This window comes from Camarhynchus parvulus, chromosome 1, assembly GCF_901933205.1.
Source record: "Camarhynchus parvulus chromosome 1, STF_HiC, whole genome shotgun sequence".
NCBI classification, from domain to species: domain Eukaryota; kingdom Metazoa; phylum Chordata; class Aves; order Passeriformes; family Thraupidae; genus Camarhynchus; species Camarhynchus parvulus.
The window spans coordinates 32509513-32536055 of NC_044571.1; the positions used below are offsets into that span (position 1 = coordinate 32509513).

The following is a 26543-nucleotide window of genomic DNA, read 5'->3' on the forward strand; positions in this document are numbered from 1 at the left end:
AAGACTGATTCTTACGTTAGCACTTAGTGCTAAAATTGTATGTGAAAGTGAACACATGTCCTGGGTGCATGTTAGCACTAATTCTGCTCTGCCATAAAGGACTTGGGTTAGCAACCTAACCATTTTATGCTCTAGAGCTATTGATCATAAAACCAGTTGACCAGAAGATACGGTGTTGCTTTCAAGACTTTTAACGGGAAAGCCAGGGTTTGTTTGTTTGTTTGTTTAAGGGAAAATTATTCTATGAGAAATGTTTTCATTCTCAAGCTCTGACTTTGCCAGACATAGGTTTGCTAGCGTGCCCATGAGCGACAAGTGACCAGCACATCTGTGGTTTAAAATGAATCCTCAGTTTTCCATCAGCCCAATGTCTAGATGGGAACATTTCTGTTCAATCTGAGTGCGTTTTTTCTTATTTATTATTTATGTCTACAGAAAGAGATCTGTCAGTGGTTTTTAGGTATTGTATAAATATTGCAAAACTAATTACAAGCTATGAAGACATACAAATACTCATTTCCTTTCCTTGTGTTAGACTTGCTGCATTTTCTTTTGTATTCAAGCTTCAACCTGCCTGAAGCTGGAAGAAAAAAAATGCAATTTCTTTACATTGGGCTGAATCTTGCAGAGTGATGAAAAATTGCCATGGTGGCAAGCACTCTCAGCTGCTTTTCGTCAATTCAGATTTTGACAGAGTGAGAGAAAATAGGCATATGTGAAGTGAAGGGCCCTTCCCTGAGGATAGCAGCAGGATTCTTGTTTAAACACCAAGTCTCTTGGTTCCCCTCGCTCTGTTTTGGTTGCACATTGCCCCATTTCTCAAAAATTGTCCTTCAAGGAACCAGGATTTGTTGTTTTGAAAAATCCAGGGCTGGAGTTACTCACAGGGAGAGGAAGGCATCAGAGGAGACTGTGGTGTATTCATTAAAAATGGGCAATTATGACCAAATACAATCCCAATGTAGATTGTGTGACAATGGCCTATTCTGCTGGTAATAAAAGTGTGCAGAGCCCCACAGAGATCTCCATCACAGAGATGGGAACTAACACAGCAAGGGCAGAATTGATTAAAAGACAAAACCCGAACCAGAACCGGCATGTCCTTGGAGGAGAGGGATGCTTGCTTGGACTTTGAGGAGCTACAAAAGGTACAACTTTAGTTCCAGGTCTGTGCTGGACTCAGAGGCAGACCCAGCTTCCCTTTGGGGTTAGCTGGTACAGTTTCTGCCAAATTCCTTTGTGTTACACCTGCTTTATAGGCATGAGCCAGCAGGGCTGGCATGTATCGATGGGGTGACTGAACAGAACCTGGAAGGAAGCAGTGCCCTGACTGGTGCCTCCAAGCACCCAAGGAAAGCACAGATGCTTTGGTGTCTCTGTATCAGTCCAATCTGCTTCTGAATCTGGGGGCTCTGAAAGTACCTGATAGATGCTGAAGAATTTTTATGGCTCTGCTGTCTTTTTTTATTATTAGGGGAGGATAACATTACAGTGGACTCCCTGGTCATTTCACTTAGTCTGAAATTAGTATCTTCATCTGCCTAATCAGAAATACCATCCTCTGAAGTACATAATATTTGTGCTGAAACATCCAATGAGTAATCTAAAGTACACTGTGGTGTAATGCACCAGGCAGGGTGGGTGGAATTCACCAAATTCTGTTCATCTGTAATGTTGGTGACTGCAGCCAAGCCTCTTGGCTCAGATTTGCTCCCCATGCAGGAGAGAGAATTTCTTACAGAGTTAGAAGTCTACATTATTATCAGATGTCTACTTTAGTAGTGAGGGTTAAAAGAGGCTTATTTCTCTCTGCTTACCCTTCAGGGCTTCTTGTTGCTTTTTTCAATGGCAGACAAAGGAGTAAGTGTAACTAATACCTTTGTTTAGTCACATGAGTCCCATCTTAGTTATTTCCTTTGGTGTTTCCCACCTTCATACTCATGTAGCCTGGAAATGGGTAGTGTGCCAGCAACCTAAAGCTATGGGATGTTCTGGCAGCAGCTGGTCCTGTAGCTGTTTTGGGGAGGACTCATACACTTTCCTCTCTGTGCAACCTAAAGCCCAAGGTTGTGCAAGCATAGCACGTCTAAACACACATAAATTGGGTTCAGTCCTCTGCTTTTGTCTAGGTGGGTGTAGGAGAGAACATGATGCACCTTATGAAGACCTCTAGAAACAAATGTTTCTAGGAGAGTTGGCCCTTCCTTCTCTGAGGTTGAACTGTAGCAAACAGGTGATTATGCTGTAGCAGATGTAGCACTGGTGGTGGTATAAATAGCAAACAGATGGTAAATTGAGGCCTGTTTAATGGCTATTTATGATGTTAAACAGCTGAGGAATCATAGGGCTCTTTCCCTGGAGCAGTGAAAACCCACAATCTGACCATATACCTGGCCCTTCATGGCTGTATTGATCAGGAGCATGTAGCATTTCAGAAGCAAGCCAAAAAAACCCCAAATAATAACATCCTGCTTGGATGGCTAAACAACTTCCTTCGTGTACCAGTAAGGTACATACACATAGGGATGTGCAGGTTTCCCTCTAATCCAAATCACTGCTCCCTCTTTGGCAGAGGTGTGGGGAGCATTAATGTTACACAGAATGCAGGAGATTATGATGAGGCATGACCTTGGAGGTAAACCTGAGATGGATAAGAGGAAGCTGAAATTAAATGCAAATGGCTGAAAGGAAGCTGTGGTGGTTTTGAGCTCTAGGTCTGAACTGTGGAAAATAACCAAACATTATTTTGGGTTCTGTATTTTGTGTTGCCAGGTCATAATTCTTCCTACCTACCCTGCCATGTCTGTGCATCCCAGTCCAAATGTGAGAGAGCCCAAATGGGCTGGTACTGCCCATCTGGTGTCTGCTCCTCCTCCTCATCCCTCCCCCCACTCTTACTTTCTAAATCCAGATAATTTTTCTCAGTAGAAAATACTTCATATAGTTTATGCCTGTCCACAGAAATAAAAAGGGTCTGTGAACTGGGAGGAAGTAAAAAGATGTCTGTGCAGTGAGGTAGCCTTCATCCATGGAGGAACTCATGCCATACTGACAGCAGAAATGGAAAAACAAAACCCCTTTTGGACAGTCAGAAAACCTGTGCTGATCAAATTGCCTAGCAGGTGATACCAAAATTGAAGGATGACTGCACTGTGTCCATCCCAGTCCTTAGCCTTCATCATTTAGTGTGATTTCTATGCTCTCCCCTTTCTCCTGTACTTGGGCTGTCTTCAACTGAAAGCAAAGATCAGATGTTCAGTTGACTGGCAGCGGGTATTGGTTCTGACAGTAACTGGGACTGGCCTCTCTTGAGAGCCAAAAAGAAGCTCATAGTTCAGTGTTACTCAGCACTTCAAGAACAACTTTGCTTACTGCAGTTAGCTCCTTCTTGAACATGCTATCAAACAGCCATGCAGATAAGGAGATTATGGTCAAAATGTGTAGGATGGGCAGACTTGGGTAATGTGTGGCCTGGAAAAATGAGGTGTGGGCTGGCTGAGAGGTTGTTGCCCATTTCACCTGTATCAACAACTGCATCAGCTTCTCAGCAGTGCTAGAGCTAGTTAGACTTTTGTGTTTTAATTCAAGAATTCACTAAAAAAAGAAGCTGCTGCAGAGGAGAAGTTTGGAAGCCTTCTTCATGGGGTGCCAAAAGAGAATTCATCATGGATAAAGGACCATAAAGAAGAGAAAGCTTGGAGAGGTTTTTCAGTGAAACTATCCAATAGATGGGTATTATACTGTGCAGAGCATTCAGAGCTGCATAGCCATTTTAATCTCAAGTTTCTTTAGGAAAGTAAAGTTTTAGGAAGAGAACCTGAAGAAGGAATTGTCTGTCAAAAAGGTTGGGTGGGGTTTTTACTGTACTAGTTAATCTGATGAAAAACCAGAGCTTTTCCCAGCAAGTTCTACCTTACTTATGGACTTCATTAGATAACTTGCATGGCAAGGTTGGATAAGCATAGACTCACTGCTTCATCCATTGGTTTTATGCCCTTAAAAGAAGTACTGGAGAATTAAAAGTATTACCTTTATTATAAATGTCTGCTTTGTGAGTCTTTCTGTAAGCTCCCAAATCCATATAATGTAATTTGTGTGTCCGATTGGTTATTTCATTGCCTTTTTCTGGTTTTTTTCTGTGTCTAGAGGCTGAACATATCCCCTGCTCCTGTCTAAGAGTATGCTCTGGGTATGTCAAGTTATTCCACGTGCAGGGAAGTCATTCTTATAGTGGCACAGCTTTTGAGATCAATTCTGCCACCTCAGATCACATCACAATAACTTAGTCTTCAGCACAGTTCATCTAGGCAAATAAAGTCTTGTTTTACACTTCAGCAGAAGCTGTGCTGAGGATTTTGTTTGCTTAAAGTGAGAGTTTTGCTGTCAAGTACACCATAGACCTGAATTATGTATTCACAGCTCCCAAAAGCATCAATGAGTGGAGCTCTTAGTCTTCCATAGTCCCTTCCCTGTAGCATTTTAAAGGACATTTCGTTGTCACATAATGATAGCACATCTCAGCATCATAGGAAAGTTGGGACATGGTAGTATTCTTGGAAGAATGGTTATGAGGTAAAATGGGCTAAGATAGAAATTTCATCAAAGCACCTCACTCTAGTCTTAGGTTTACTTTCTGTTCTCTGTTCACTTTATTTGGTGTATTGCAAAGAAATCAGTGCTTATAAGTAGGAAACAGTGGTGAACTCCCTCCACATCCACATGGACATGCAGATCAAGGCTCTGAATCTGCATTTTGGCCTTTTCTCCAACAAAGTGATGGAAATCCATGAGCAAAACAGTGTTTGAGTTACTAAGAATAATCACTTCTTTCCCCATGAGCCAGGCTGCAGACAATCACCCAACCAGGGGCAGGTTTCAGGGTGACTCTTAGAGACACTGTGTTTCCATGGGTGAACATCTGTCCACATTCTAAAACTTCTGTGTGGTGTTCTGTAACCCACTACCACCAACAGGGTTTGTTAGGACTGTATGGCAAGTGATTCAGAACAAAGAAAGGTCCTCATATATCTTTATGTGTGTGTGTGTGTGTATGTGTATATATTTGCTTGTATATGCACACACATCTATATGTGTGTGTGTGTGTGTGTGTGTGTGTGTGTGTGTGTGTGTATGCAATATATAGGCTTATCCTGGCACGTTACATTTACTTCAGGAACACAGGGAGAGATCAATTCCCTGGACTATTCACTTATTGTGCTGGGGTCTGAAACAAGTCTTACTTTAAAACCTTTTGAAAGAAATAGAAGTTTGGTTATTGAAGTGATCCCAAGACATCACAGTAGGAGAACAGGTGAATGGTTGTGTCATCAGTCAAGGTCAGATGAATAATTTCACAAACCTAAAGTTTGAAACAACACAGTTTGAAAAAACAACCCAAACCAATGACTCTATTATTCTTCTGGCCCCCTGTCTGTCAGAGGGCATACTGGAGATACCTGAAGGGCTCAAATTCTCTACTGAGGTCGTGCTGGAGCAAGTACCCCAGGAAGCTTCTCCTGGAGCTGACTCCTGAAAAGGGTCTGACCCAGCCCTGAAGTCTCCCTTCTCAGGGAGCCAGCAAGCCCACTGGAGTGAGATACAGCCTGGCTGAAGTCTGCATCCACTTAACTCTTTTTTGGCATGTTGGAGAGATAGGTTGTGGTAGGTTTAAGGTGAGTTTCAAGCAAATATTTTCCCTTTTATAAAGGAAAATGGCTGGTCTCATGCTGGGAAGGGCACTTGGGCTCACCTGAGCCCCATAGCAGGTAGAAGTTGCCAGCACAGGTGGGGTCAAAGCCCAGCATTTAAATGTTCCCTTTAAACAGGGGTGAGGGTAGTGCACTGAAATAAATAAATAAAAAGATAGAGCTGGTTTGGGGCTGAGTGCAAATAGGCATAAAAACTCCATATCTCTCTGGCCATAGTACCTTAGTGCCAACAAAAGTATTTCTGTGTCCCCTCATCTGTAACTCTTACTATTCAACATTTATCTTGAATTAAGTTCTCCCAAAAACCACTGGGGACTGCCTTTCTGCTCCCCTCTCATTCTAGAGCTCTCTGTTTTAATGTTTTTCATATTAAAGTTAGCAGCAAATAACTTTTGATAAGCAGAAGCAAGTTTTGCAGCTGTCTGTGGCTCCCCGGGCAGGTGACTGCCCTCAACTCCTGCCTGGCAGCTGCAGATAATATGTTGGAAAATATTTCCTGCACTCACAGGGTAGGAGAAGGATGCTCAGTCCCCCCTGTCTTGACCCACAAGTAGGAACAGATGCTCCTTGCATTGAGGAGATCATGGGAGCAGCTGAGGGGTCCCTGCAGTGACCTAAAACAGGGTCTTGCAGGACAGGGTGCCTTCTGTCTTGGGGACTGCTACTGAGGGATTCTCACCTCACCTTGAAGCACACTAACTCCAAATGTCTGCCTCCCTAATATCTGAATTTATTTCTTTGCCGCATCCTTGATTTTAACACCTTCTTCTTTTCCCTCTTGCTGAAAAGGAGCAATCTCTTGAAAGCATTGTCATGCTTAAATCCCTAGTGGAAATGGTTGAAGGTGACTTTTCTGAAGTGAACAAGTCTTGCTGCTTGAATTGTGCTTTTCTTAGAATTTTGTTTATGTGTCTTGAAACAGAATGTCAGTAATCACTTTATGTTTTTAAAGGCTATACATTATGAAGCTTTGATAAAGCTTTCATGTACAATTATAGGGGATAGATTAAATAATTTGTAGACCTAACTTTTTTTTTCAGATAGTTAAGGTACACAATAGCATTTTGTTGGTTGATTAACACTTGGTTAGCAGTGTGAGTATTTGGAGCATTATGAAAACAAAATTTTGTCATTAATAAATCGGCAGCTGTAATCAGGGTTTGTTACATTTTTTTGATGAAAAGTGGTCCCATTCAAGTCAGAAAGAATTTTACCAATATCTTCAATAAAATCAGAGTTTTATTCTCCTATTGCAAAGGACCTTTAATAGCTGCTTATAATCTTGTCATAGACCCTGTTTGAGTGGAACTAATCCCTTAGGGTGCTACAGACTGTTACACACTGCTACACTGGGCACAGCAATCATCATCATTCTGGAGAATCACAGGTCATTCTGGAGTCACCATATTAAAAGGATTAGGCAAAGACTGTTTCATGTGTGCATGCCCAGGCCTCCTTTATCTTTCTTAAGGGAATACACACTGAGAGTAATTTTGTTGTAATCACAGAATATGCTGTGTTGAAATGGACCCACAAGGAGCATCAAGTGCAATTCCCCCTGCATGGGACCATTCCCAAGAACCACATCACGTGTCCAAACGCTTCTTGAACTCTGTCAGGCTGGTGCTGTGACCACTTCCCTGGGGAGCCTGCTCTAGTGCTCAACCACCCTCTGTGTGAAGAGCCTTTTTCTAATATCCAACCTGAACCTCCAACCTGAGCCTTTTTCTAATATCCAACCTGACACCACTTCAGGCCATTCCCTTGGGTCCTGTCACTGGTCCTCACAAAGAACAGATCAATGCCTCTTCTTCCCCTCACACAGAAGTTGTAGGCTCCTCTCAGCCACTTCTCAGACAGCTTCCCCTCAAAGTCCTTCACCATCTCCATAGCACTCCTTTAGATGCTCTCTAATAATTTAATATCTTTCTTATAGTGTGGTACCCAAAACTGCACACAATATTTGAGATGAGGCTGCCCCAGTGCAGAGCAGAGTGGGACAATCCCCTGCCTTGCCCAGCTGTGATGCTCTGCCTGATGCACCCCAGGACATGGTTGGCCCTTTGGGCTACCAGGGCACAATGGTGACTCATGTTCAGCTTGCCACTGACCAGGACCCCTAAGTCCCTTTCCATGGTGCTGCTTTCCAGCATCGCATTCCCCAGTCTGTCCATACATTCTGCCCTATCCCAGGTGCAGAATCCAGAACTTTCCTTTGTTGAAATTCATACTGTTGGTGATTGCCAACCCCTCTGATTTGTTGGAAGTCTCTCTGCAATGCCTCCCTGCCTTTAAGGGAGGCAACAACTGCTCCCAGTTTTATATCATTTTTGAGCTTGCTTAGTATCCCTTCCAGTCCTGCATCCAAGTCATTCACAAAGATGTTGAAGAGCACAGGGCCTACGATGGAGCCCTGCAGAGCCCGGCTAGTGACAGGTCATCAGTCTCGTGTCATCTGTTCACTGCAACCCTTTGTGTCCAGCCCCTGAGCCAGTTGCTCACCCACCAACTAATTTATTTATCCAGCTGTGTGCTGGATATTTTGTCCAGAAGGATACTGGGAGAGACAGTAGCATAAGCTGTAAGGAAATCCAAAAAGATGACATCAGCTTCCCTGATGACTTCCCTTGATCAACTAGATGGGTTATGTTGTCATTAAAGAAAATCAGGTTTGAAAAGCATTATGCCATGCTGGCTGTGACCGAGGACTGTGTAATAATCAGCTATGTAAACTAGAATATGCAAAGGGTCCCTAAGCTTTATCACAATGTTAAAAGCCAAAGTGTGCAAATATCACTGCAGGAGATATTTGAAGGAGTAGACACAGATATCAATTTTTTGAGCCTCCTGGGGCTATGATCTGAATATATAGCTTGTACTCTGCATCTCAGAGCAAATCTGTATGCAAAAACCTGTGCTTCCAGCCCCCAGAGTGTAGATGTCTGCTGTGCTGCTTTTATTTCTGTATTCAGTAGAAAATCCAGCCTCTTTGAACCAGGAGTCAATTGAGTGACTTTGTTTTTCAGGTCCTCACAGAGTTATGAAAACCAGTTTGTGTTGGGCACAGAGCAACTACAGAAATTCAGGGTGGTGACATTTGTGCTGTGAATCAGAACCCACAGTCAAGTTTTCTTGCAAGTTTCCTGTCAAAATTTTTGTCACACTGGCCATTACAAGGCACTTCAAAAGCCTCCGGTAATGCACGCTTTTGTAAGAGGTTTCTAGGAGAGTGTTTATTGAGTACTTAAAAATCACCTACGTTGTTGTTAATAGCATGTAACAAATAGGTAGAGCTAGTTAATTTTGTTCAAGACTGCCAGACTACAAGTGGTCCTAGGATGGGGGCATGGGAAAAGGAAAGAAGCATGCAGATATCATTGATAGAGAGCAAAATGAACATTTTTAACCAAAGAATTAATGTTAATGGAAAGAAAGGCTGTCCCCAAGCACATTAACAGCTCCTAAACTTGGTTCTACCTTTCCCCAGGCTAGACCCAGAGGACTGCAGCAGGCAGCACTCTTTTAAAGGATATTCTGCCTTTTGCTGGATGAGAAATTCATAGGGGACAGAGGACTAGCCCTGGCACCTCAAGAATGTTTGAGGCTTCTAAGTCAGGTAGTGGCAGCCAGATGCCCTCCAGCCTTATCTGCTACCCTTTTATTTAAGACAGGCAAAAATAATTTCTGGAGGGACTTAATTAAATTCCGCTAGGTCACAGTCTCTGTACAACTCATCTTCACTTCTCTTCCACATTTATAGTTGATGAATGTCTACAACCTTCCTCATTACACACAAGGGTTATTTCCAGAGATGCAGGCAGCAGGATACAATTCATAGGACTGCAAGATGAAGCAGAAGGGCTTATGCATAATTCTGCACTGAATATTCCTTCACTTCCTGGTTCTACACCTGTTGTCTTTGTAAGATGGATATAGGCATTCCCTCCTTCGATGTTTGCAGATGACAAGTGTGTATATCAAAATGTTGTCAAGCTGCAGCTCTGAAATGACATGCCTGAACTGTTGGTAGACAAACAGACAGGAGATGGACTGCAGCAAAGCACACTGGCTTTTTTTGGGCTCTTGCAGCAAGGTTTCTGAATTTATCAAGAAGGTTAAATTTATAGTGCTTAACATGGAAAATAAAATGACGCATTGGAGGGATGGCAACCTTGCTTTCAAGTGCCCATTAGAGTGATTTTTGTGAAAAGGATGTGAGTTCTGGGCAGGATACTACTAGAACCAGCTTATTAAATTCATCCACACACCACTCTCGGTAACTCTGGCTTTGCTGGCTTTGGTGCCCAAGGGCTGTCTCCACTGCAGACAGCTATATATCTGAGTGATCTTAAAATATCTTTTACAAAAATAAAGCTCAAGAACAGTTTTGTTTAAGTGCAGGTATCTCAGGCCTCAGTAATTTCTTTTCTATATTGCACCCTCCTGTCTGTTCTTACCAAATGGTAAATTATCTCTGTTCTGAACTGGATTTCTTTTTCTTTGGCTTTCTATGGCATATTATCTTTATGTTTTCTATTACTGTGTGCATTTTGCCATTTTCTCCCCCTGTTTCCCAGCTCATCCTCAGAATATGATCTCTAGCCAGTGATACTGTTGCATTTTCTGTGCTTTCTTTGCCATTTCCAGCCATTGGTAGAGCTCCAGAATTTCTGTGTGTTAGCTCCAGCAGAGCGGAGCTGTTTCCCTCAGTTGATTGTCTGTGTAGCTGTAGTGCCCTGGCAAGGCATCACTGCGTTGTACTGAACTGGACTGGCTGAGCACTGTGCCATCTGTACACAGATTATTACCCTTTACAGCCCCTTTTGACAGCAGTTCTTATGGCACCATAGGAAGTGATGACTATTTATATAGCCAGCATGTATGGTTCCATGTTGCTGTACTGATAGGAACGTGTTCTTTTGCATGCTGGTAGTAGGGTGTTGTGGATTTCTTTGGAAGTTTTCACTCCCCAAGCAATAGTTTGGTTAGGAACCAGGCTGCCCTCCAGTAGAGCCCTGTGTCAGCCCAGCACCAGGCAGTCTGTAGAGCCTTGGATGTCTCTGGGCTGTCACCTCTGAGGTGGAATAATAGCATAAATTGAGAAAGCCATAAAGATATTCATAAAGTAAAAGGAGATTTTCATCTTCACATCCTGAGCAAACTGTCTGTATTATGCAAATATCAAAATGGCATAAACAAAACAGGTTCTCCTTGTGCTAGAAGCATGTTTTGGCTCTCTTGAGATATTTGATATATTTGATGCATTTGATATCAATATAACTGATATTGCACTGCCCAGAAATTTACCTCAGACTATTCTTAGTCTTCAGATTGATTGGTCAGTCATGCAGAACATCCATGGGAAATATCTATATTTGCCTAAGGGTTTTTTCTTCCCTAGACCTATGTCTGGTCTAGATGAAATATTTCCACATAGTGGCTTGGGAGTCCAGGATAGAATTGCTTCCCTAAGCAGTATGCTGGGGAATATGACCCTGTTGTTTTTGCCCAGGTAATTCACAGTGTGTTGAACTGAAATGGACACCAATATCATGTGATTTCCACAGAAGTTAACCATAGAGCACTATGATAAAGTGATGCATATATGTCCTTGATTATATATAACTTTATATATAGCGATATTAGTTATATATTTCTATCTATAAATATCTATTTAATGCATTTAAATAGTTACATCTACATATAAAGTCAATGATTCTTTATGTCTGTAACAGTGCTATTTGGCCCAGGAGTCAAATTCCCAGTCCAGTTGTAGTATGTACAGAGAGCAGATAAGTATAAAGTACATGGCAGAAACTCCATCACAGGAGTTTCTTCACGTACTAATAAAAAGAATGATCTTATTGGGACAGCTTACATAAATAAAATCATTCCACATGTGTCAGGGTTACTAGATAATGCCTGGGGCATGCACAGAGAGTGGTCCACCTGGCTTATCTCACATTCAGTTTAACAGGGGGTTATCTGTGATTTCAGCAGGAGCAAGGAGCCTTCAGTAAAAGTATGCTTGTGTCAGCACTCATGTAGTGCAGCGAGGGGCCTAAAGAAAGAGTGCAAAATTATGTGTTTTCTTTTTACTCCTCCACAGATTGACCATCTCTGCTGAATGTCCCATGCAGCTTGAAGATTTCCCCATGGATGCACATGCTTGCCCATTAAAATTTGGAAGCTGTAAGTTCTCTTCTGGAATAAGAACTCGAAAAATACCATTTTCTGTCTTTTCATGTTCAGAAATGTCTTGTACAGATCTTTCGCCCTCCCCCCCAGCCTTCCCCTTTCAACATGGTTCTTTAGCATCCCCATTCTGCTCCCCTTGCTGCTCCTTTCCCATGACTATGCTTTATCTGGGCCTGCTGCTTTTCAACTCATGCCTGCATACTCCATGATAAATGGTGAGTTGATGGGTGATATGCCTTATATATCCACATCAAGTGTAACAGCCACTGTTAGATGGAGTTCTAGATGCAGACAGCTAAACTGATAACTTGGTTTTACATCTGGAGTAAAACAGAGCTTTCACTGGCTCGGTCAGATTGATGTGCAATTGTTATGGTATTTACATGAACCAGACTGCAGTATCTGCATTGCATATATTAAAAGAGATCTAGAATATTAAAAGAGGAAATATCTTTCCATTTGGCTTTAATAAATCCAGTCCTGTATCCTGTTACATGATGTTTAATACACATGTATTTGTATATATGCACACATTATTCTAAACTGTATGCTGAACGACGATTTTTCCTCAATTCCAAGCCTCTAATCCACCACACTGCTGCCTTGCCAGAAGCTTACTTTAAAAATAACCCCAGGGAATCAGATGGTTATATTTAAAAACAAAGCTCTTAATTAAAGTACAAATGAGGCTACTGCAGTAGACTATTTTTTTTATTTTGGTAATCAAATAAGCGCTTCCAGGTGCAATCATTGTCTCCGAAGACTTTTGATAATTACCATGCAAGGCATTTTGCTAGCCCCTGAAGCCACCTAACTTCAGCATTTTGCAATGTTTTTCAGCTGTATCAATTTAGAGTCACTAATCCTAGCAAGATTAAGCTTTGCCTTTATCGTCTGTATCTGCCCTGATTTAATACTGACTATACATTGTCTTCTAGTGAGCATACTAAGACGTAAAAACACTGTTTACAGTAACTATACCACATTACCAAACTTAAGATGAACTGATTTCCTTTCCCTCTTCCAATCCAGATTCTGTTTCCTCCCAATAGTCACCAGTATTTTACAAACTCACTGCAAGTGTGTTTATTGACTTCAGCAGCACTAATTTACAGCAAAGCCAATATAAATCTGAAGGTCCAGACACCTTTACATTCCACTTAAAAATGTTTATGCAAATCACCCATTTAATTCTGAACTTGAAAATGGGAAAACATCTCACAGGAGACTGTAATTGTTTATATAAAGGATTAAACAAAAGCCACTGAAAAGAATTAATAAGACAAAGAAAAATAAGTTATCCTTCCTGGTATTACATGTTGTTTATCAATAGATGAAGTTACATTAGTTGATTTCTAGTCTAGGCTACAGAACTGATGTGTTGTATAGTTTTATGAAATCTTGCAAAATATGCAATATTAAAACATACATATTTAAATCAAGAGCCTGATGCAGCAGAGATCTGAAGCTCAACCTTAAAGTTAAATGGGTATTTCCATTTAGTATTAGTAGATTAGGTGCAGTAAAGTACAGGTTCTAACTCTCCACATAGTAAGACCAAAAAAAAAGCATCCCAGTCAAACATGTGAGTGCATGAGATAACATTACAAGATAAGCTACAAATGCTTAGAAGGAGTACCCAGTAATCTGTCTGAATGTAATTATATGTCCTGCTAGTGCCAATTGTGTTACATGTTAATCACCTCTTAGCACACAGGTAATTTTAATCTGTGTCAAAACCAGCACTAAGGATTTATATTTTAGGCCTGTGAGGGGTGAATAGAGTTTTAGTTTATGCCCCTTGCCATGCTCAGAATAAAATCCTAGAATAGGTTTATAAGCTATTACAAGTAACCTTTAAGTTCTTTCACAGTGTGTAGACATGGAACCATTTGGTCTGTGCTAGCCACACCACTGGCCTCTGCAAAAAGTAAATATACAGGGACAAGCTATATACAGTCTTTCAGCCATGAGAATATCTGTATTCTGATCTGATAGCTCCCTTGTAATTTATTGGGATTTAATATGTTTGTACAAGTAGCAGCCAGTAAGTCTGAGCTTATTGAACTAGTCCAGGTATATTTTAGGAGAGGACAATATTTATTCCCTATTTACAGCAGTGTGGGTTTGCATTGAGTCACCTGCAGGTTTGCAGCAAGACAAAGCCTACAGGGGAATATGATAGATAAGCACATACCCTTTCTGCTTTAGCTTTCCTCACTGTCTTTCCCTACAGGCTTTCTTTTTTAATGGTCTTCTTTCCAAAAAGGTTTTTGAAAAGCCTCAAGGAATAGCATCAAAGTAAATGTTAAACACATTATCAGTGGAGTTGCGAGGGTGGAGAAGAAAGTGGTGCTAACCAGTCTGAGGATGAAGAGAGCAGGGCAGTGGAATGAAGAGCTGTCATACAGCAGATGAGCAGCAGAAAGGATGCTGAGAAGTGATCAGTGTTGCAGCACAGGCAGGAGCAGCATATTCATTTTCTGGCTGCATGAGCGTTCACTATGTTTGCTATAATTCAGCAGGCAAAAGGCAAAAAGTGCTTGATGTTTTCTTCATTATGAAAGAGAAGGAAAATTAAGCTTTCTCACATAAATAAAGGTAAATGTTAAATTCTTATGTCCTATTTGACTGATTTCTTGCTAAATTAGAATTGTGGGAGATTTTATGGGCCTAAGAAACACGATACGTACCAACAGAATATTTTGTAGAAATAATTAAAAGCCCAGTCAAATACATAAAATATGATATAAAGTTACCTGTGCATGCTACCAGCCTAGGTGTCTGCTGGGCAGTTCAAATGCCCACTGCAGAAGTGGTATTTTTTAGCACTCTATGGCATGTCGTGAAAAGGACAGAAGTTCAGGGACAGCTCCTAATGAAATGAACAGAGCAGGTTTTAGTTGTCCTTTAGTTGTCCTTCTCTTAAGTACAGCTCCCCACTGCTCCAAGATGGCAAGATCAGGTGGCTCTGCTCCAGGAGTACATGTATACAGGTACTTTTCCTGTGGGATTGCACCCCTGCTAGGGGTCAGAACTCCTGTAGAAGTCTCATTTAGAGGAAGTGGGGATGATGCATGAGCACAGGCTCAGAGATCTCTGCAGCAGGCTCTGCTCTCTTTGAATCCAGGGTGCTGGATGGGGATTGCTGTGACAGTCTGTCTGTTCATTATCTCATGGTAGCATGGGAAGGGTGCTGGTTTCTTCCACGGCCAAATTTAAAATAACTTTCCTTTGCAATTCCAGTGCTGACCTGTACTCTAAATAACTTTGCTGGCCAAACAGGATGTAATGAAAATTCCTGATGCCAGAAGCAGTTTCACTAGGAGCACCTTAGCCCAAGAAACTTGATCTCAACCCCAGGCTATTTCTGGTGTGGGAAGGAAGAATTAGATAAAATAGCAAGGACATCAAAGCTTCCTAGCTTTAATGTTTCACCTCTTCCACTGACAGTCCCTAAGAATACATTAAGAGTATAATTTAGTACAGTGTCCAAACGCCCATGTGTCACCAGGTAGGTAAGCATCATTATCTCTAGTGCAGCTGAAACAGAGAAGTTAATTGACTTTCCGTAAGGTCATGCAGCAAATCAATGTCAGAAAAAGGATTAGACTCAACGTCTTTGGTTGGAGAGGCAGATGTCTAATCCACTAGACCATGAAGGCCTCTGCCCAGGCAACTGACTTAACTCCTAAATCTCATTTTACTCCTGTGTTAATTATATCGGTGTTACCTAGCTCACAGGGTTGCCCTGAAGATGAATTAGTTAATTGCTGTTAATTGGTGCTTTGACAATATTGAATTCTGTAAGGTGGAGTCTATTTATGACAACTGTCTCTTGAAGACACAGTGCTGAGTACATGGAGTTACCAGATCTTGTATTGTGGAATGGACAAATACGCTAAGCAGCCACTAGTCACTCAGCAGCAAACCCCCCCACCATGCTATTTTTAGAGTAAGTAGAGAATTTAATGAATATGCTGAAAATAATGAGTTCCCCAAGCTCATGAGCACAGGAAAAAGAGGACTTGTGTTGATTTCTGATGAATTTTAATCGGCCATGAAGATGGCCAAGGTTGATTGCTGTTGATCAACAAGCGAGCTTTCCAGCTGTTGGTCAGGGAGCATTTTGTCGTGTCTGGAGATAGTAGCTAATGTAGTTTATGTACATCTTCCTTTTTAACACCTCAGACTAAGTCACAGTTTGACTTTTGATAAAGGAAAGTGCACAGGCTAGTTCTGTAGCAGGAGATATGCTCAAATTATTTTCCTCTAATAAGCGTGGTGAAGTCAGAGTAATGAGGAGACAGGAACTTCACCAGTATCCCAATTTTTATTGCAACACTGAACATTAAGGCACTTACTGTTCACAAACTATCCATTTCTTGTAGCCACTTGGAAATTTTTTTAAAAAAAGTATTTTAAGAGAAGTTCCTTGATATTTTCTTACAATGCAGAGAAGGCAGTGAGGTGAAGCCACCTACAGGTTTTTTTCTTGATTTTGTACTTTTCCCAATTAGCATCTGCAAGTGCTGCAGGAAAACTGCAAGTATGGAGGGAGAACTTGAAAACAGTGTCCTTCTAAACAGACTTTAACTCTGGTTTAGTAAAATATGATAAATAATGTATTTGGCCTCTCAAAACCTGTCTGTATAAGTCTTGTATAAAAATATAATAAATGAATAATAAATAAAGACAAATGTTAATTTTAAGAGACTTTGAAAAGTGGAAATGGCTCTTAGGAAGCTTTTCATAGGTTGTTCTCAGGGACAGCTGGAACTGCAGTCTCCTATGTAGAGACAGAGCTTTTCTGCTACTTTTCCCTACAGCTGGACAGAAGAGGCTCCTTGAATTTATTCCTGAGAGCAGAGACAGTCAGCACAGCTTGTTGACTCTGCTGGGATGTATTAGTGCCTTCCTTGTGAAAGGACACATGAGAGAGCCAGGGCAGACCTCTGTGAAATGCTGAGCAGCTGAGTTCAACAAGACTAAGTTGGGATTTTGCAATTTGAGGCAGAAGTCAGCTAATAGGGAATGGATAGGTTTGGTGGCGTTCTGCTCACTAACGTAATATCTTCTGTTACATTTTCCTAAGGCTTATCACTGCTTCCTTAGACACCTCCATTGCAATTACTAAAATAATATTGATATTGAATTACTAAAATAAGATTAAGTTAGGTGAATACTAAAACTAAATATTTCTAAGACATTTGATGTATTTTCCTTCTCTCTCTTTCAACCCTATATTACCCTCAGCTACCAACCACCTCTTTAGTTAGCATACTTTTCCCCTTATTTTTAGCTGTTTAGAAGCTAGAACTCCAAACAAAATGAAAGACTTGCTTGTGGCAGCATCAAACAGGCAGTCTAGACAACTGTGTTGGACCATTGTTGTTCTACTTAAATATAGCTAGCTAGTAAAGCACAGGGCATCTAGCTTGAACTAATTTTCTGTAGAAGCCTTAGAGTGAATGGAGATGATGGACACTGCCTAATGGTATTGCTGTTATTGGCCTTTATTTTGCTTGGAATCATGGACAGATGACTTGTCATGAGGCTGTGTTGTTTAAAAAAATTAAATCTTTTAATGCAGAATGAGCACAGGGATTTGGCCCATATCAAAAGCCTTGTATTGACAGCAAAGCTCTAGGGAATGGATGGGATGGATCTGTGACAATTTCAGATAGAAAAATATGCTCCAGTTAGTTATCTAGAATCCCTCTATGGCCATTGAAAGGAAATAAGTACTTCTGCAGTGAGGTTCATTAGAATTACTTTTGATATATGCCTAAGGATGAGATGAATCATGTTTTAGAAGTTCCTATTTTTCTGCAGTGCTATCTCATGTAGGTAAGTGTATTATACCCTAGTCAGAGCAACTTAGAAGACCATTTTTCTCTGCATTGCTAGCTCAGCAATACAAAACCATGCTTTGTTCAGAAGAAACAGTCACTGCTGTAGATTAGTTAGGTGTTACATTATATTGGTGGTGAGCTTTTGTATCTCTCCTAATGACTATTACAGCTATTTCTGCTGGAAGTCCCATTTTTCAAAGGATCTCAATGAGACAGTCAGTAGGGCTTTTCAGTATAGAGAAAACTTAACCACTTCTTCAAGCATCTTGTATGAACTGTGCGGTTTCTTCTACAATGAGTGCAGTGGGTTTCAACAGCAGACATTTAAGCCTTCTCACAGGTTTTGCATCATAGCCTATAGTCATATGTATATCTAGGTATAGCAATATAGCTTCTTTAATTCAGCATTTTGGGCAGTTAGGTCCCACAGTCAAGGTGGAGCAATGTAGCCCAGAACATCCAAAGGGCAGGAAATTCATCCCGAATGGTGTCTAAAAGAAAATACTGTAATACTCAAGTATTCTGGAGATGTAAGAAGATTTCTTAAGAGGAATCTACTTAGAAATTAAAACATAGTGTTCTGGGCCTGGACCATGTGGTTTCTGCAGCAGCTGCTGTTGGAGGACCCCAGTCTGCATAACTTGCGAATGAGTATGACCATAACTTACCACTTGCCATAGAAGTATACCTTTTAGTTTAACAAAAGGGAAAAGGGCTCCCTAAAATGATCAGATCAGTCAGTTTTACCTCGCCCATTATAGGGACACACATCCAGGACTTCCTTGAAAAGGCTGAAGAAACTGTAGTATATCCTTCAAGCACTTGCAGTAACTGTCTCTATTTAACGTTTCAAAGGCTTTGTCATAAATACAGGGTTACTGTATGTCTGCACTGACATAATGCTTAAAATACATTAAAACAGCAGCCCAGCTCCCTGGCTGTGTGATGGCTTTCCTGTGGAACAGTGCCCAGCTCTGGCTCAGTCAGCTTCTACTTCTGGTCACCTGCTGCATAGAAGCCAGTGAGTTTGTCCCTCTTAGCTTCATAACAAAGTGAGAAAGGGAGGTCAGAAAGAACAAAAGCTGTTGCCTTCCCCATGTCTCGCAGCCAGTGCTGAGCCCAGGCTGCAAACTCTGCTGACGTGCAGTGGCCGAGGGCTTGGCTCCCTACTAGCTGAGAGCAGTGTCCATGCAGGCAGGATCATCCTTAACAAGCCCCTTTCTTTGGATTGGCTTTCTGGGGGGTGCTGGTAGCAGCTTTTGTAGCAGCTGCAAGGAACCCCTTGAGCAGCCAGCACTGAGAGGCTGCGCTCTGCCTGCCCTGTGAGCAGCCTCCTCCTCCTGCTGAGGTGGCTCACATTCTCAGGCTCTTTGGGGAAAGAAAGCTCAGCTGGTGGTGGTTTTGAACTCAAGGAAACAAAAGTTCAGGCAGGAGTAGGGGTTGGTGTGGAGGTACTCAGCAGTGGTGTTTTTGTCCCATGTGGAAGAGGTCTAGACAGGATTGTGGTGGAGCCGTGTGGAGATCCGGGGTGCTTTGCTAATGGTACAAACATCAGCACGCGTTTCCCACTTTGGAGATTACATCCTAAACTTAAAGGCTGCACAACTGCCTGATTACAGGGAATCAATATAAGTTGTCAGCAATAGAAAACAACATGCAGAAACTGTGCTTAATATGCGTAAGTTTTCAAATGGCCTTTGGGTGCAAACCTGCAAAGACATTGCTGGTCTCATCATGCCCCAGAAGGCAGCACCGGGCTTGCAGTTGCCAGCCATGGATCATGGGTCTATACCACTGGCAAATAGGAAATTATTTGTAAATGTGACAAATCGGTAGATACTGCTCCTCTGCTTTACAAGCCAGGTTTTTAATGTCTCTTATTTTCTAAGGTGGCTGTTTCCATGGCTTGTAAGCATTTCATAAACATTTCTGGAATCATTCTCATGATCCCCGTGTGAGGTTGGTAGGTCTCTGCTGCCTGCATTTTGCAGGTGGGCATAAAGGAAGCAAAGAGCAATTACAGTCTCTTCTGTGCAAAGATAGAGTGGTTCATTACTTGCTTTTATTGCCTCTGTCGTTATGGGTCCCTAGGTTCAATTAGAGCCTCCCAGTGCTACTGCAGTACATTAATGACAAAATTACTTGCCTAAGGTTTTTGGGGAAGGAAAAAAGCTGTAAGACACTGCTTGAACTTGGATTTCAGTTTCTAGTCTGGCAGCTCCTTTATGACACCTCAGTCTCTGGTGGGCCAGGAAGTCCTCCACCTAAATTGCTGGAACCTCATTAGCTTCCTCTCCTGCACAAGCCAGAGAGAGAGCCAAGCCAGTCCAAGCTGTCATCCAGTGCTGCCGCAGTCCCAACCCAGCAAGCTTCCTCAAAGGAAACAGTTGTTTCATGTTGTTCCCCACAAAGAAATGAGAAGGAAAGAAAACTGCCAAGAAGGAATGCCTGATAAGCCTTCTGGTTTTTTCCCCCTTCACCATCATTGCCACTGAAAGTCTCCTCGCAGCCAGCCTGTGCTAAGAGCCAGCCATTTTGCTGAAAACATCCCAGAGCTAAATATGCCAGCAAAGCTGGGATTCCTCTCTCCTAAATTTATATTTTTGTAGGGTAAATATATACAGCTGAGCTGATTGCTCTCACCATCTTAGGGGAGAGAAGTAGATATTTTTAGGTTCAGGTTAATCTCCTCCTAAAATAGGTCAGCTGATGGCTGTAAATAAGGAGATGTTTTATTTATGCACAGAGAAAATGAGATCGTGAGCCCCTTTGGATCTGGGTCTCCAGAGGGAGAGGGAGGGGACAGTTCCCAAAGAGAGGATGTGTGCCTGAGTACTCTGGCAGAGAGCAGGTGGAATGACAGGGCCCCTGCTCAGCAACAGCTTGCCTCAGAGAGGCTCCTTGTATCCATCACTGAGGCTGGGCACTTTGAACTGACAACCTCAGGAGATTTTATCCCCTTCTCTGAAATACAGGGCTGCACCGTGCCCCAGAGCAGAGGTCTATAATCCATCTTCAGAGGTTTAGGTGACTGCACCTTTGGCGTAGGGAATAAGTTCTTGTGATTGCAATTTCAAGGCAGTATTAAAGTGTTTGAATAATAATATTTCACCCTGCTCTCTCTGCATACCTATTGATTACACATTCACACAGTGTTATTAATGTAGCAGTACTTCTGAGATTTGTAAATGTCTTCATTAAGGGATAGGATTCAGTAACAGAGGTATATATTTAGCTGTGCAAATAGTTCCAATCACTCTCAGCTGGTTTCAGGCCATACAGATTTATAAGTAAGGGTGTTTTGAATGGTAAGCTCAGCAGATACACTATGATGGTTGAGTCCCTGATGCCACATAAATGGGTGAGAAGAATATCTGTAGATTACAGTGAGGTTACAGTTTCATTCTGTGATGTTTCCTGTGGCCAAAAATACCATGTTTGTGAAGGCACCCTCCACAACAAGATCAAGTGGAGTATTTTCTAAAATCCACTCTGTATTTCTCAAAAGAAACTCCAGTGACACTCCTGCAGAGCAGGTCATGTTAGCTTTGCACCTTGCAAAAGGAGAGGACCACTGCAATTAAGATTAAGCAAAGGTGCTTAATCTTTTTAAAGGTACTATGCAAAGTGAGTAATGGTATCTGCCACACTTTGGAGGATACTTTTGTTTGCAGTGCAAAAAGTAAATTAAATGTCTTAACATCATCCTCATAACCATACTGCTTTTCCTAATGAAGCAGCTAATATAAGTGCCTAATACTGTGATTGTAAATTCAAAGTTCATTAAGTGTTAGTACAGCATTCAAATTGGCTGGCTGGTGTGGAATTACCACATGCATGGCCTCGAAAGACCGACATAAGGTCAGAAACATTCCTAGGACATTTAGCATTTAAAATATGATCCTAGAACATCTCACTGTTCTCTTTCTCTAGTTCTCTTACAGTGGATATTTATGCCAGCCATAAAGGGGAAAAAGAAAAGGATCAGAGGCTGGCACACCAGATTTTGACATGTTCCATATGAAAAGCAGCTGTGTAACCACCATTAAATGTGATGTAAAATCAATTCTCAGGTTAGTTCTAGACTGAGACAGCTGCCACTAAACCTGAAAATTAAGAAAGAAGTTGTGTTAAAACTACTAACCACAGTGAGAAGAAGAAACAGGAAGAGGCAAAAGAAGGAAGGCATGACGATCCCTAACATCAGCTCTCAGATGGAAGTAGGAACACTCTGGGGATGACCTGGTGCTGCTGGTGCCTTGGAGCACTGGATGTGTAACATCCCCGCAGCACCCCCTGTTTGGACACCTCTTTCAGTCAGTATGTGGCTGGTATCCCACACCACAAGTGGCAGAGATCGGTTGTCTACACCTACAGGTCTGTTTGCTGTTTGGCATGCTGCAGGCTGCACCATGGAAAAATGTTTAATTTGCTGGGTTTTTTTCTTCCTCCTTTTCTGAGTAGAGCCTTGAGAACCTGCACTCCCAAGACACACAGCTCAGTTCAGTGTTCCATGTCTGGTTTTTGCTGCCTATGTGTCAGATTTCACAGCAAGTAGTCACTCCTAGTTGCAATCCCAGTGCTTGGGAAATAGATGCATCCCTCTTATTGCTCCCCCATGGTATGGGTGAGCATGATGGGGCAAGAAAGAGCTGCTGTCACTGGTGATTGTGATCATTCTTGGGAGACATTCTGTGTTACTCTGCACAGCTCTGAGCTCTGGGCTCTTCTTAAAGGCTGCCATAGCATCCTGTGAAGGTGCTATGCCTGATTGAATTCTTAGGACAACACTGTTCATTAGTATTTGTGTTACATCCATCATCAGTATGACTGTGATTTAGTGTACCAACTTGAAAACAGTCAATTTATTTTATTAAAGAAGTCAGCAGATTTGCCTATGCTAATCGTGAATCCAACCTCCAAAATCACCGTTGTTTTCAGTTTGGGTTTTTTCCTTTGCTTTATATTTTTGACCTCAAAATTGGGTGATGTTTAGACTTTTTTCCCATTAACTGGAACTTCTAAAATTATACAGGACCTTCCACCCGATTTCTGTCTTTGAAAAGCCAAAGAAAATGGCTTTTGCAAAACTATGTGTCTCAAAATGAATTTGACAGACATCTTCAGTTCTGTATGTTTCACCACCTTGTGGGTACAGTCTGTGCTTCCATTTCTTTTCCAAGCCAAATGTCTGTTCCCACCTTTCCTGAGGTGACTTGTAAATCATATTCTGAAAGAGAATAATTTTGATCTAACTTAGAGCTTTATTTTTTTTAGCAATGATCAGTAGAGTATATTAGTGTTGCTTAGTAATGAAGTCTCTTGAGACCTGTCTGGCACATTTTTCAGAACATCCTATACTATTCCCTGCAGAATGTGACAACAAGATCAAATAAAACCGTATTGGGAAAACATATAGAATAGTACTTATATTGCCAAATTTTATTTTTGTTTTAATTTCAGGAAGAACAGAAATGAACATTTCAGTATGATTGGACTTCCTACTGCCTGTTTTACAGCCAGTGGGGCCCTATAATTTTTCATGAATATGCTCATGAGTTTCATCAGTTTTCATGTATAATTTCCTCCTTGGTTGTCCTCTGTTGTCACAGACAATGATACTATGTAATTCCAAAAATGTTTCCTTCTGGGCATTTAATTTTTACTCACATCTGGAACCATTCTGAGTGCATGGCCAATCTGAGTTTCCCAGTGCAAAGAATAGAAACTTTGTGGAGAGATCCTGTGCAGGGCCACAACAATCACTGAAGGGCTGGGGCATCTTAGCTGTGAGGGGAGACTGAGATCTTGGACTGTTCAGAATGGAGAAGGGAAGTCTCAGAGTGTCCTAATACATCTGTATAAATTACAGGGATTGGGGAATGAGTGATGAAGAAGAGGGAACTGGGTGCTGCTCAGTAGTGCCCACTGGGAGAATAAGGGCTAGTAGTCATTAAAAAATACTACATTTCATCTAAACAGAAGAAAACATGCTTTTACTGTGGAAGTAGCTGAACAGGTTGTCAACAGGGATTGAGAGTTAGCCACAGAGATTTGACTATTGTGGAGATATTAAAAACCTGACTGGACATGGTGCTGGAAAAAATGCTTTTGGTGTCCCTGATGGAGCAGGGTGTGGGACCATATGAACACTAGAGGTATCCACCAGTCCCTGCCATCCTGTGACTCTGTGTTACATGAATTTGTAGTCCCATGTGATTGTACACATTACACTTCTTGTCTGTGATGTATTCAAAATCATGCATTCTGTTTACCTGTATGTTGTAAACTCATGCCAGTTTAAATAATCAATCTCAATTTTAATGATTTCAGGTCCCAGTAATTGCCATAACCCTGAAATTCTCCCAAGAACATCAGAATTCATCACACTATGGCAAAGTCTTTTTTCCAGGCTCTTAATCATTTAATATGTGAATACATTTCTCCTAGTATTTGTATTCCTGTTTTACATTAAAAATTTATTTTTATAAAAAGCTATTTCCCCCAAGACCTAGACCATGCATATTAGTGCCATGTCTTGTTATTTTTAAATGTACATTTTTACTAGATTTGTTTTCCATTTGCGTTCCTATAGAATGATCTCATTTTTACATTGAGCCATTCTTACAAAGTCATTTTAATGGGAAAATTCAAATTACGGAGCTCAAATCTGGCCTGAGTCACACAAGCACAACTGTTGACAGATGCTTTGTAATGGGCTACAAAGTATTTGTGCACAAACCCCAAGAAATCCAGCCTGACTCTTAGAATTCAAGCTGGTACATGATGGCTTAGTAGCAGTGCTGTTTTGTAGCCTGCAGGAGTCTGAGAGGCTGTAAATCTGGATCACTAGTGAGTTATGTAACAGCCTCTAAGTGAGTCAAATACATTAATGGTTAGATAAGATAGATATTTGTATGTGTATTCAGATTGTAATTAGAGTTTCTAAAAAAGCTGAAAATTTATGCACATCTTCCCCAATCAACAGACTTTGGCAGGGATTAGGAATACTCCCAAGATTAGGCAGTCTGACAATCCTTGTGGCATGTACTAAAAGTCACCATAATAAAGGCTTAGAATGTAACTGCACAATTGGAATGAATAAATTAGAAAATAAACCAGAAGTCGTCTTTCTGCAATACCTCTTTAAGTTAATTCAGCATCCAACTAGCACAATTCTGAAAGTTCCAGCCATGGCTTGTGGATAAATGGTCGGTTTAATTGTGGAACGTACCTCAAGCATGCTGGGTGGGCATCCAAACATGCTGCACAGCCTGCCTTAACTTAACTATGCAAGCACTGCTTTATGCTTCCTGTGAGGTCCGTCAAAAAGTTTCGGGGGTGTTTTGGAGAGGGATTCTTTGTTTCTCAATTATTTTATGCCCTGTAATGCAGGAATGAAAACTTACTGGCAGATATCAGTGGTGATTTATTTTCTCAGGAAGTGCAGATTAAAAAAATCAGTCCTAGAAATACATCTGAGTCCCATAGACTTGAAGTTTGGGTTCATCCATCCACATTTAGGTTTATTTGACTGAAGGTGCCAAGAAATACTCTTCCCCACCACCACTTTTTTTTTTTTCCCCCTGGAGTTCTTTCAAATATGGAGGAGAGAGAAAAGCAAGAAGGAGAGTCTGTCAGAAGCCATCACTGCCCTGTGGTGGGGGCAGTGGCAGGAGAAAACTCCCTGCTTGTGAGTTGCTTTTTGAATGGAAGGGAGGATTCTGCACTGCTCACACTGTGTCCTTTCCTAATGAAAACAGGGCTACCCTCTGTGCCAAGGCAAATGTCTGGGATCCTCCAGGTCTTACCCACTTGCTGTTGCACTTTGCTAGACTTTTTCTTAATGTAATTTCTCTCTGTTTGTGGTCTCTCCCCTGCCCACTGTTCACTGGCATAAGAAAGACCATGTCTGGCTTTCCTTGCCAGCCATACAGGAGCTGAGAAAGCGTGGGAGAAGAGCAAGGGACACCTTTACGGTTTTTATGTTTTGTGGTTTACGTTGGATGCTAGAATGTAGAAAAACAGATTTGCTTGTCAATAAATACATAATAGAAGATATTATTTCTTTCATCATTCTGGTAGATGATAAGCCTGCAGCCATTTATCAACTGTCCAGTAGAAATAAATGTCTGTTTTCATTTTATCACATTTAATAACATTATACTTCTTTGTAATTTTAGCTGTTCATCTGAACTGCAACCTTTTTTTTTTCCTTTTTCAAAGAAGTGAGCATAGAAGAGAAAGGATACTTTAATGAGACTTCCTCCTTTCTTTGACAAGACAACAAAATGATTGTAAAGAACACAAGATTAATTATTTGGATTCAGAAATCCAGAAGACATGCACTTGCTTAAAGTAGAATAAACACCAAGCAGTCTCACTTGGATTTGCAGTGGCTTTGAAGTTGAGTTTGCTTTTGCAAAAGTACCAGCATCATTTTCTCAGCTAGCTATTCCAGAACTGCAACTATATTTTCCTATCCCCCTCGTAGAGACATCCCCACCCAGTGTGTAGAGTAAAGATGATATATTTCCATATTTCCTTTTGTTGGTACACCTTTCTCATATCTCTAAACAGCAAGAAGTTGTTCGGTGCTCCAGCAAGCAAGGCTAGTAGGCAACCTGTTGGAAGCTCTGCTTAAGTGGAAGAGTGTTTTTACAAAATTTGCTGTGACAGTGAATAATACTGTGTCTCCATTAGTACTTCTACCCTGACAGCAAAATAACATCATTCTCTACTGTTCCCACAGTTTCAGCTTTCAATATGACCATGCCTGATT

General features: G+C 41.3%; 1 protein-coding gene across 1 annotated transcript in view; it reads left to right on the plus strand.

Annotated features, from left to right (window-relative positions):
• Positions 1-26543, plus strand: part of GABRA5 (gamma-aminobutyric acid type A receptor alpha5 subunit) — a 55069-nt gene that overhangs the window by 15895 nt on the left and 12631 nt on the right. The window contains exon 7 of the mRNA XM_030946610.1: positions 11818-11900. Within this exon, the coding sequence (XP_030802470.1) occupies positions 11818-11900 (83 nt within the window). The remainder of the gene's footprint in view (positions 1-11817; positions 11901-26543) is intronic.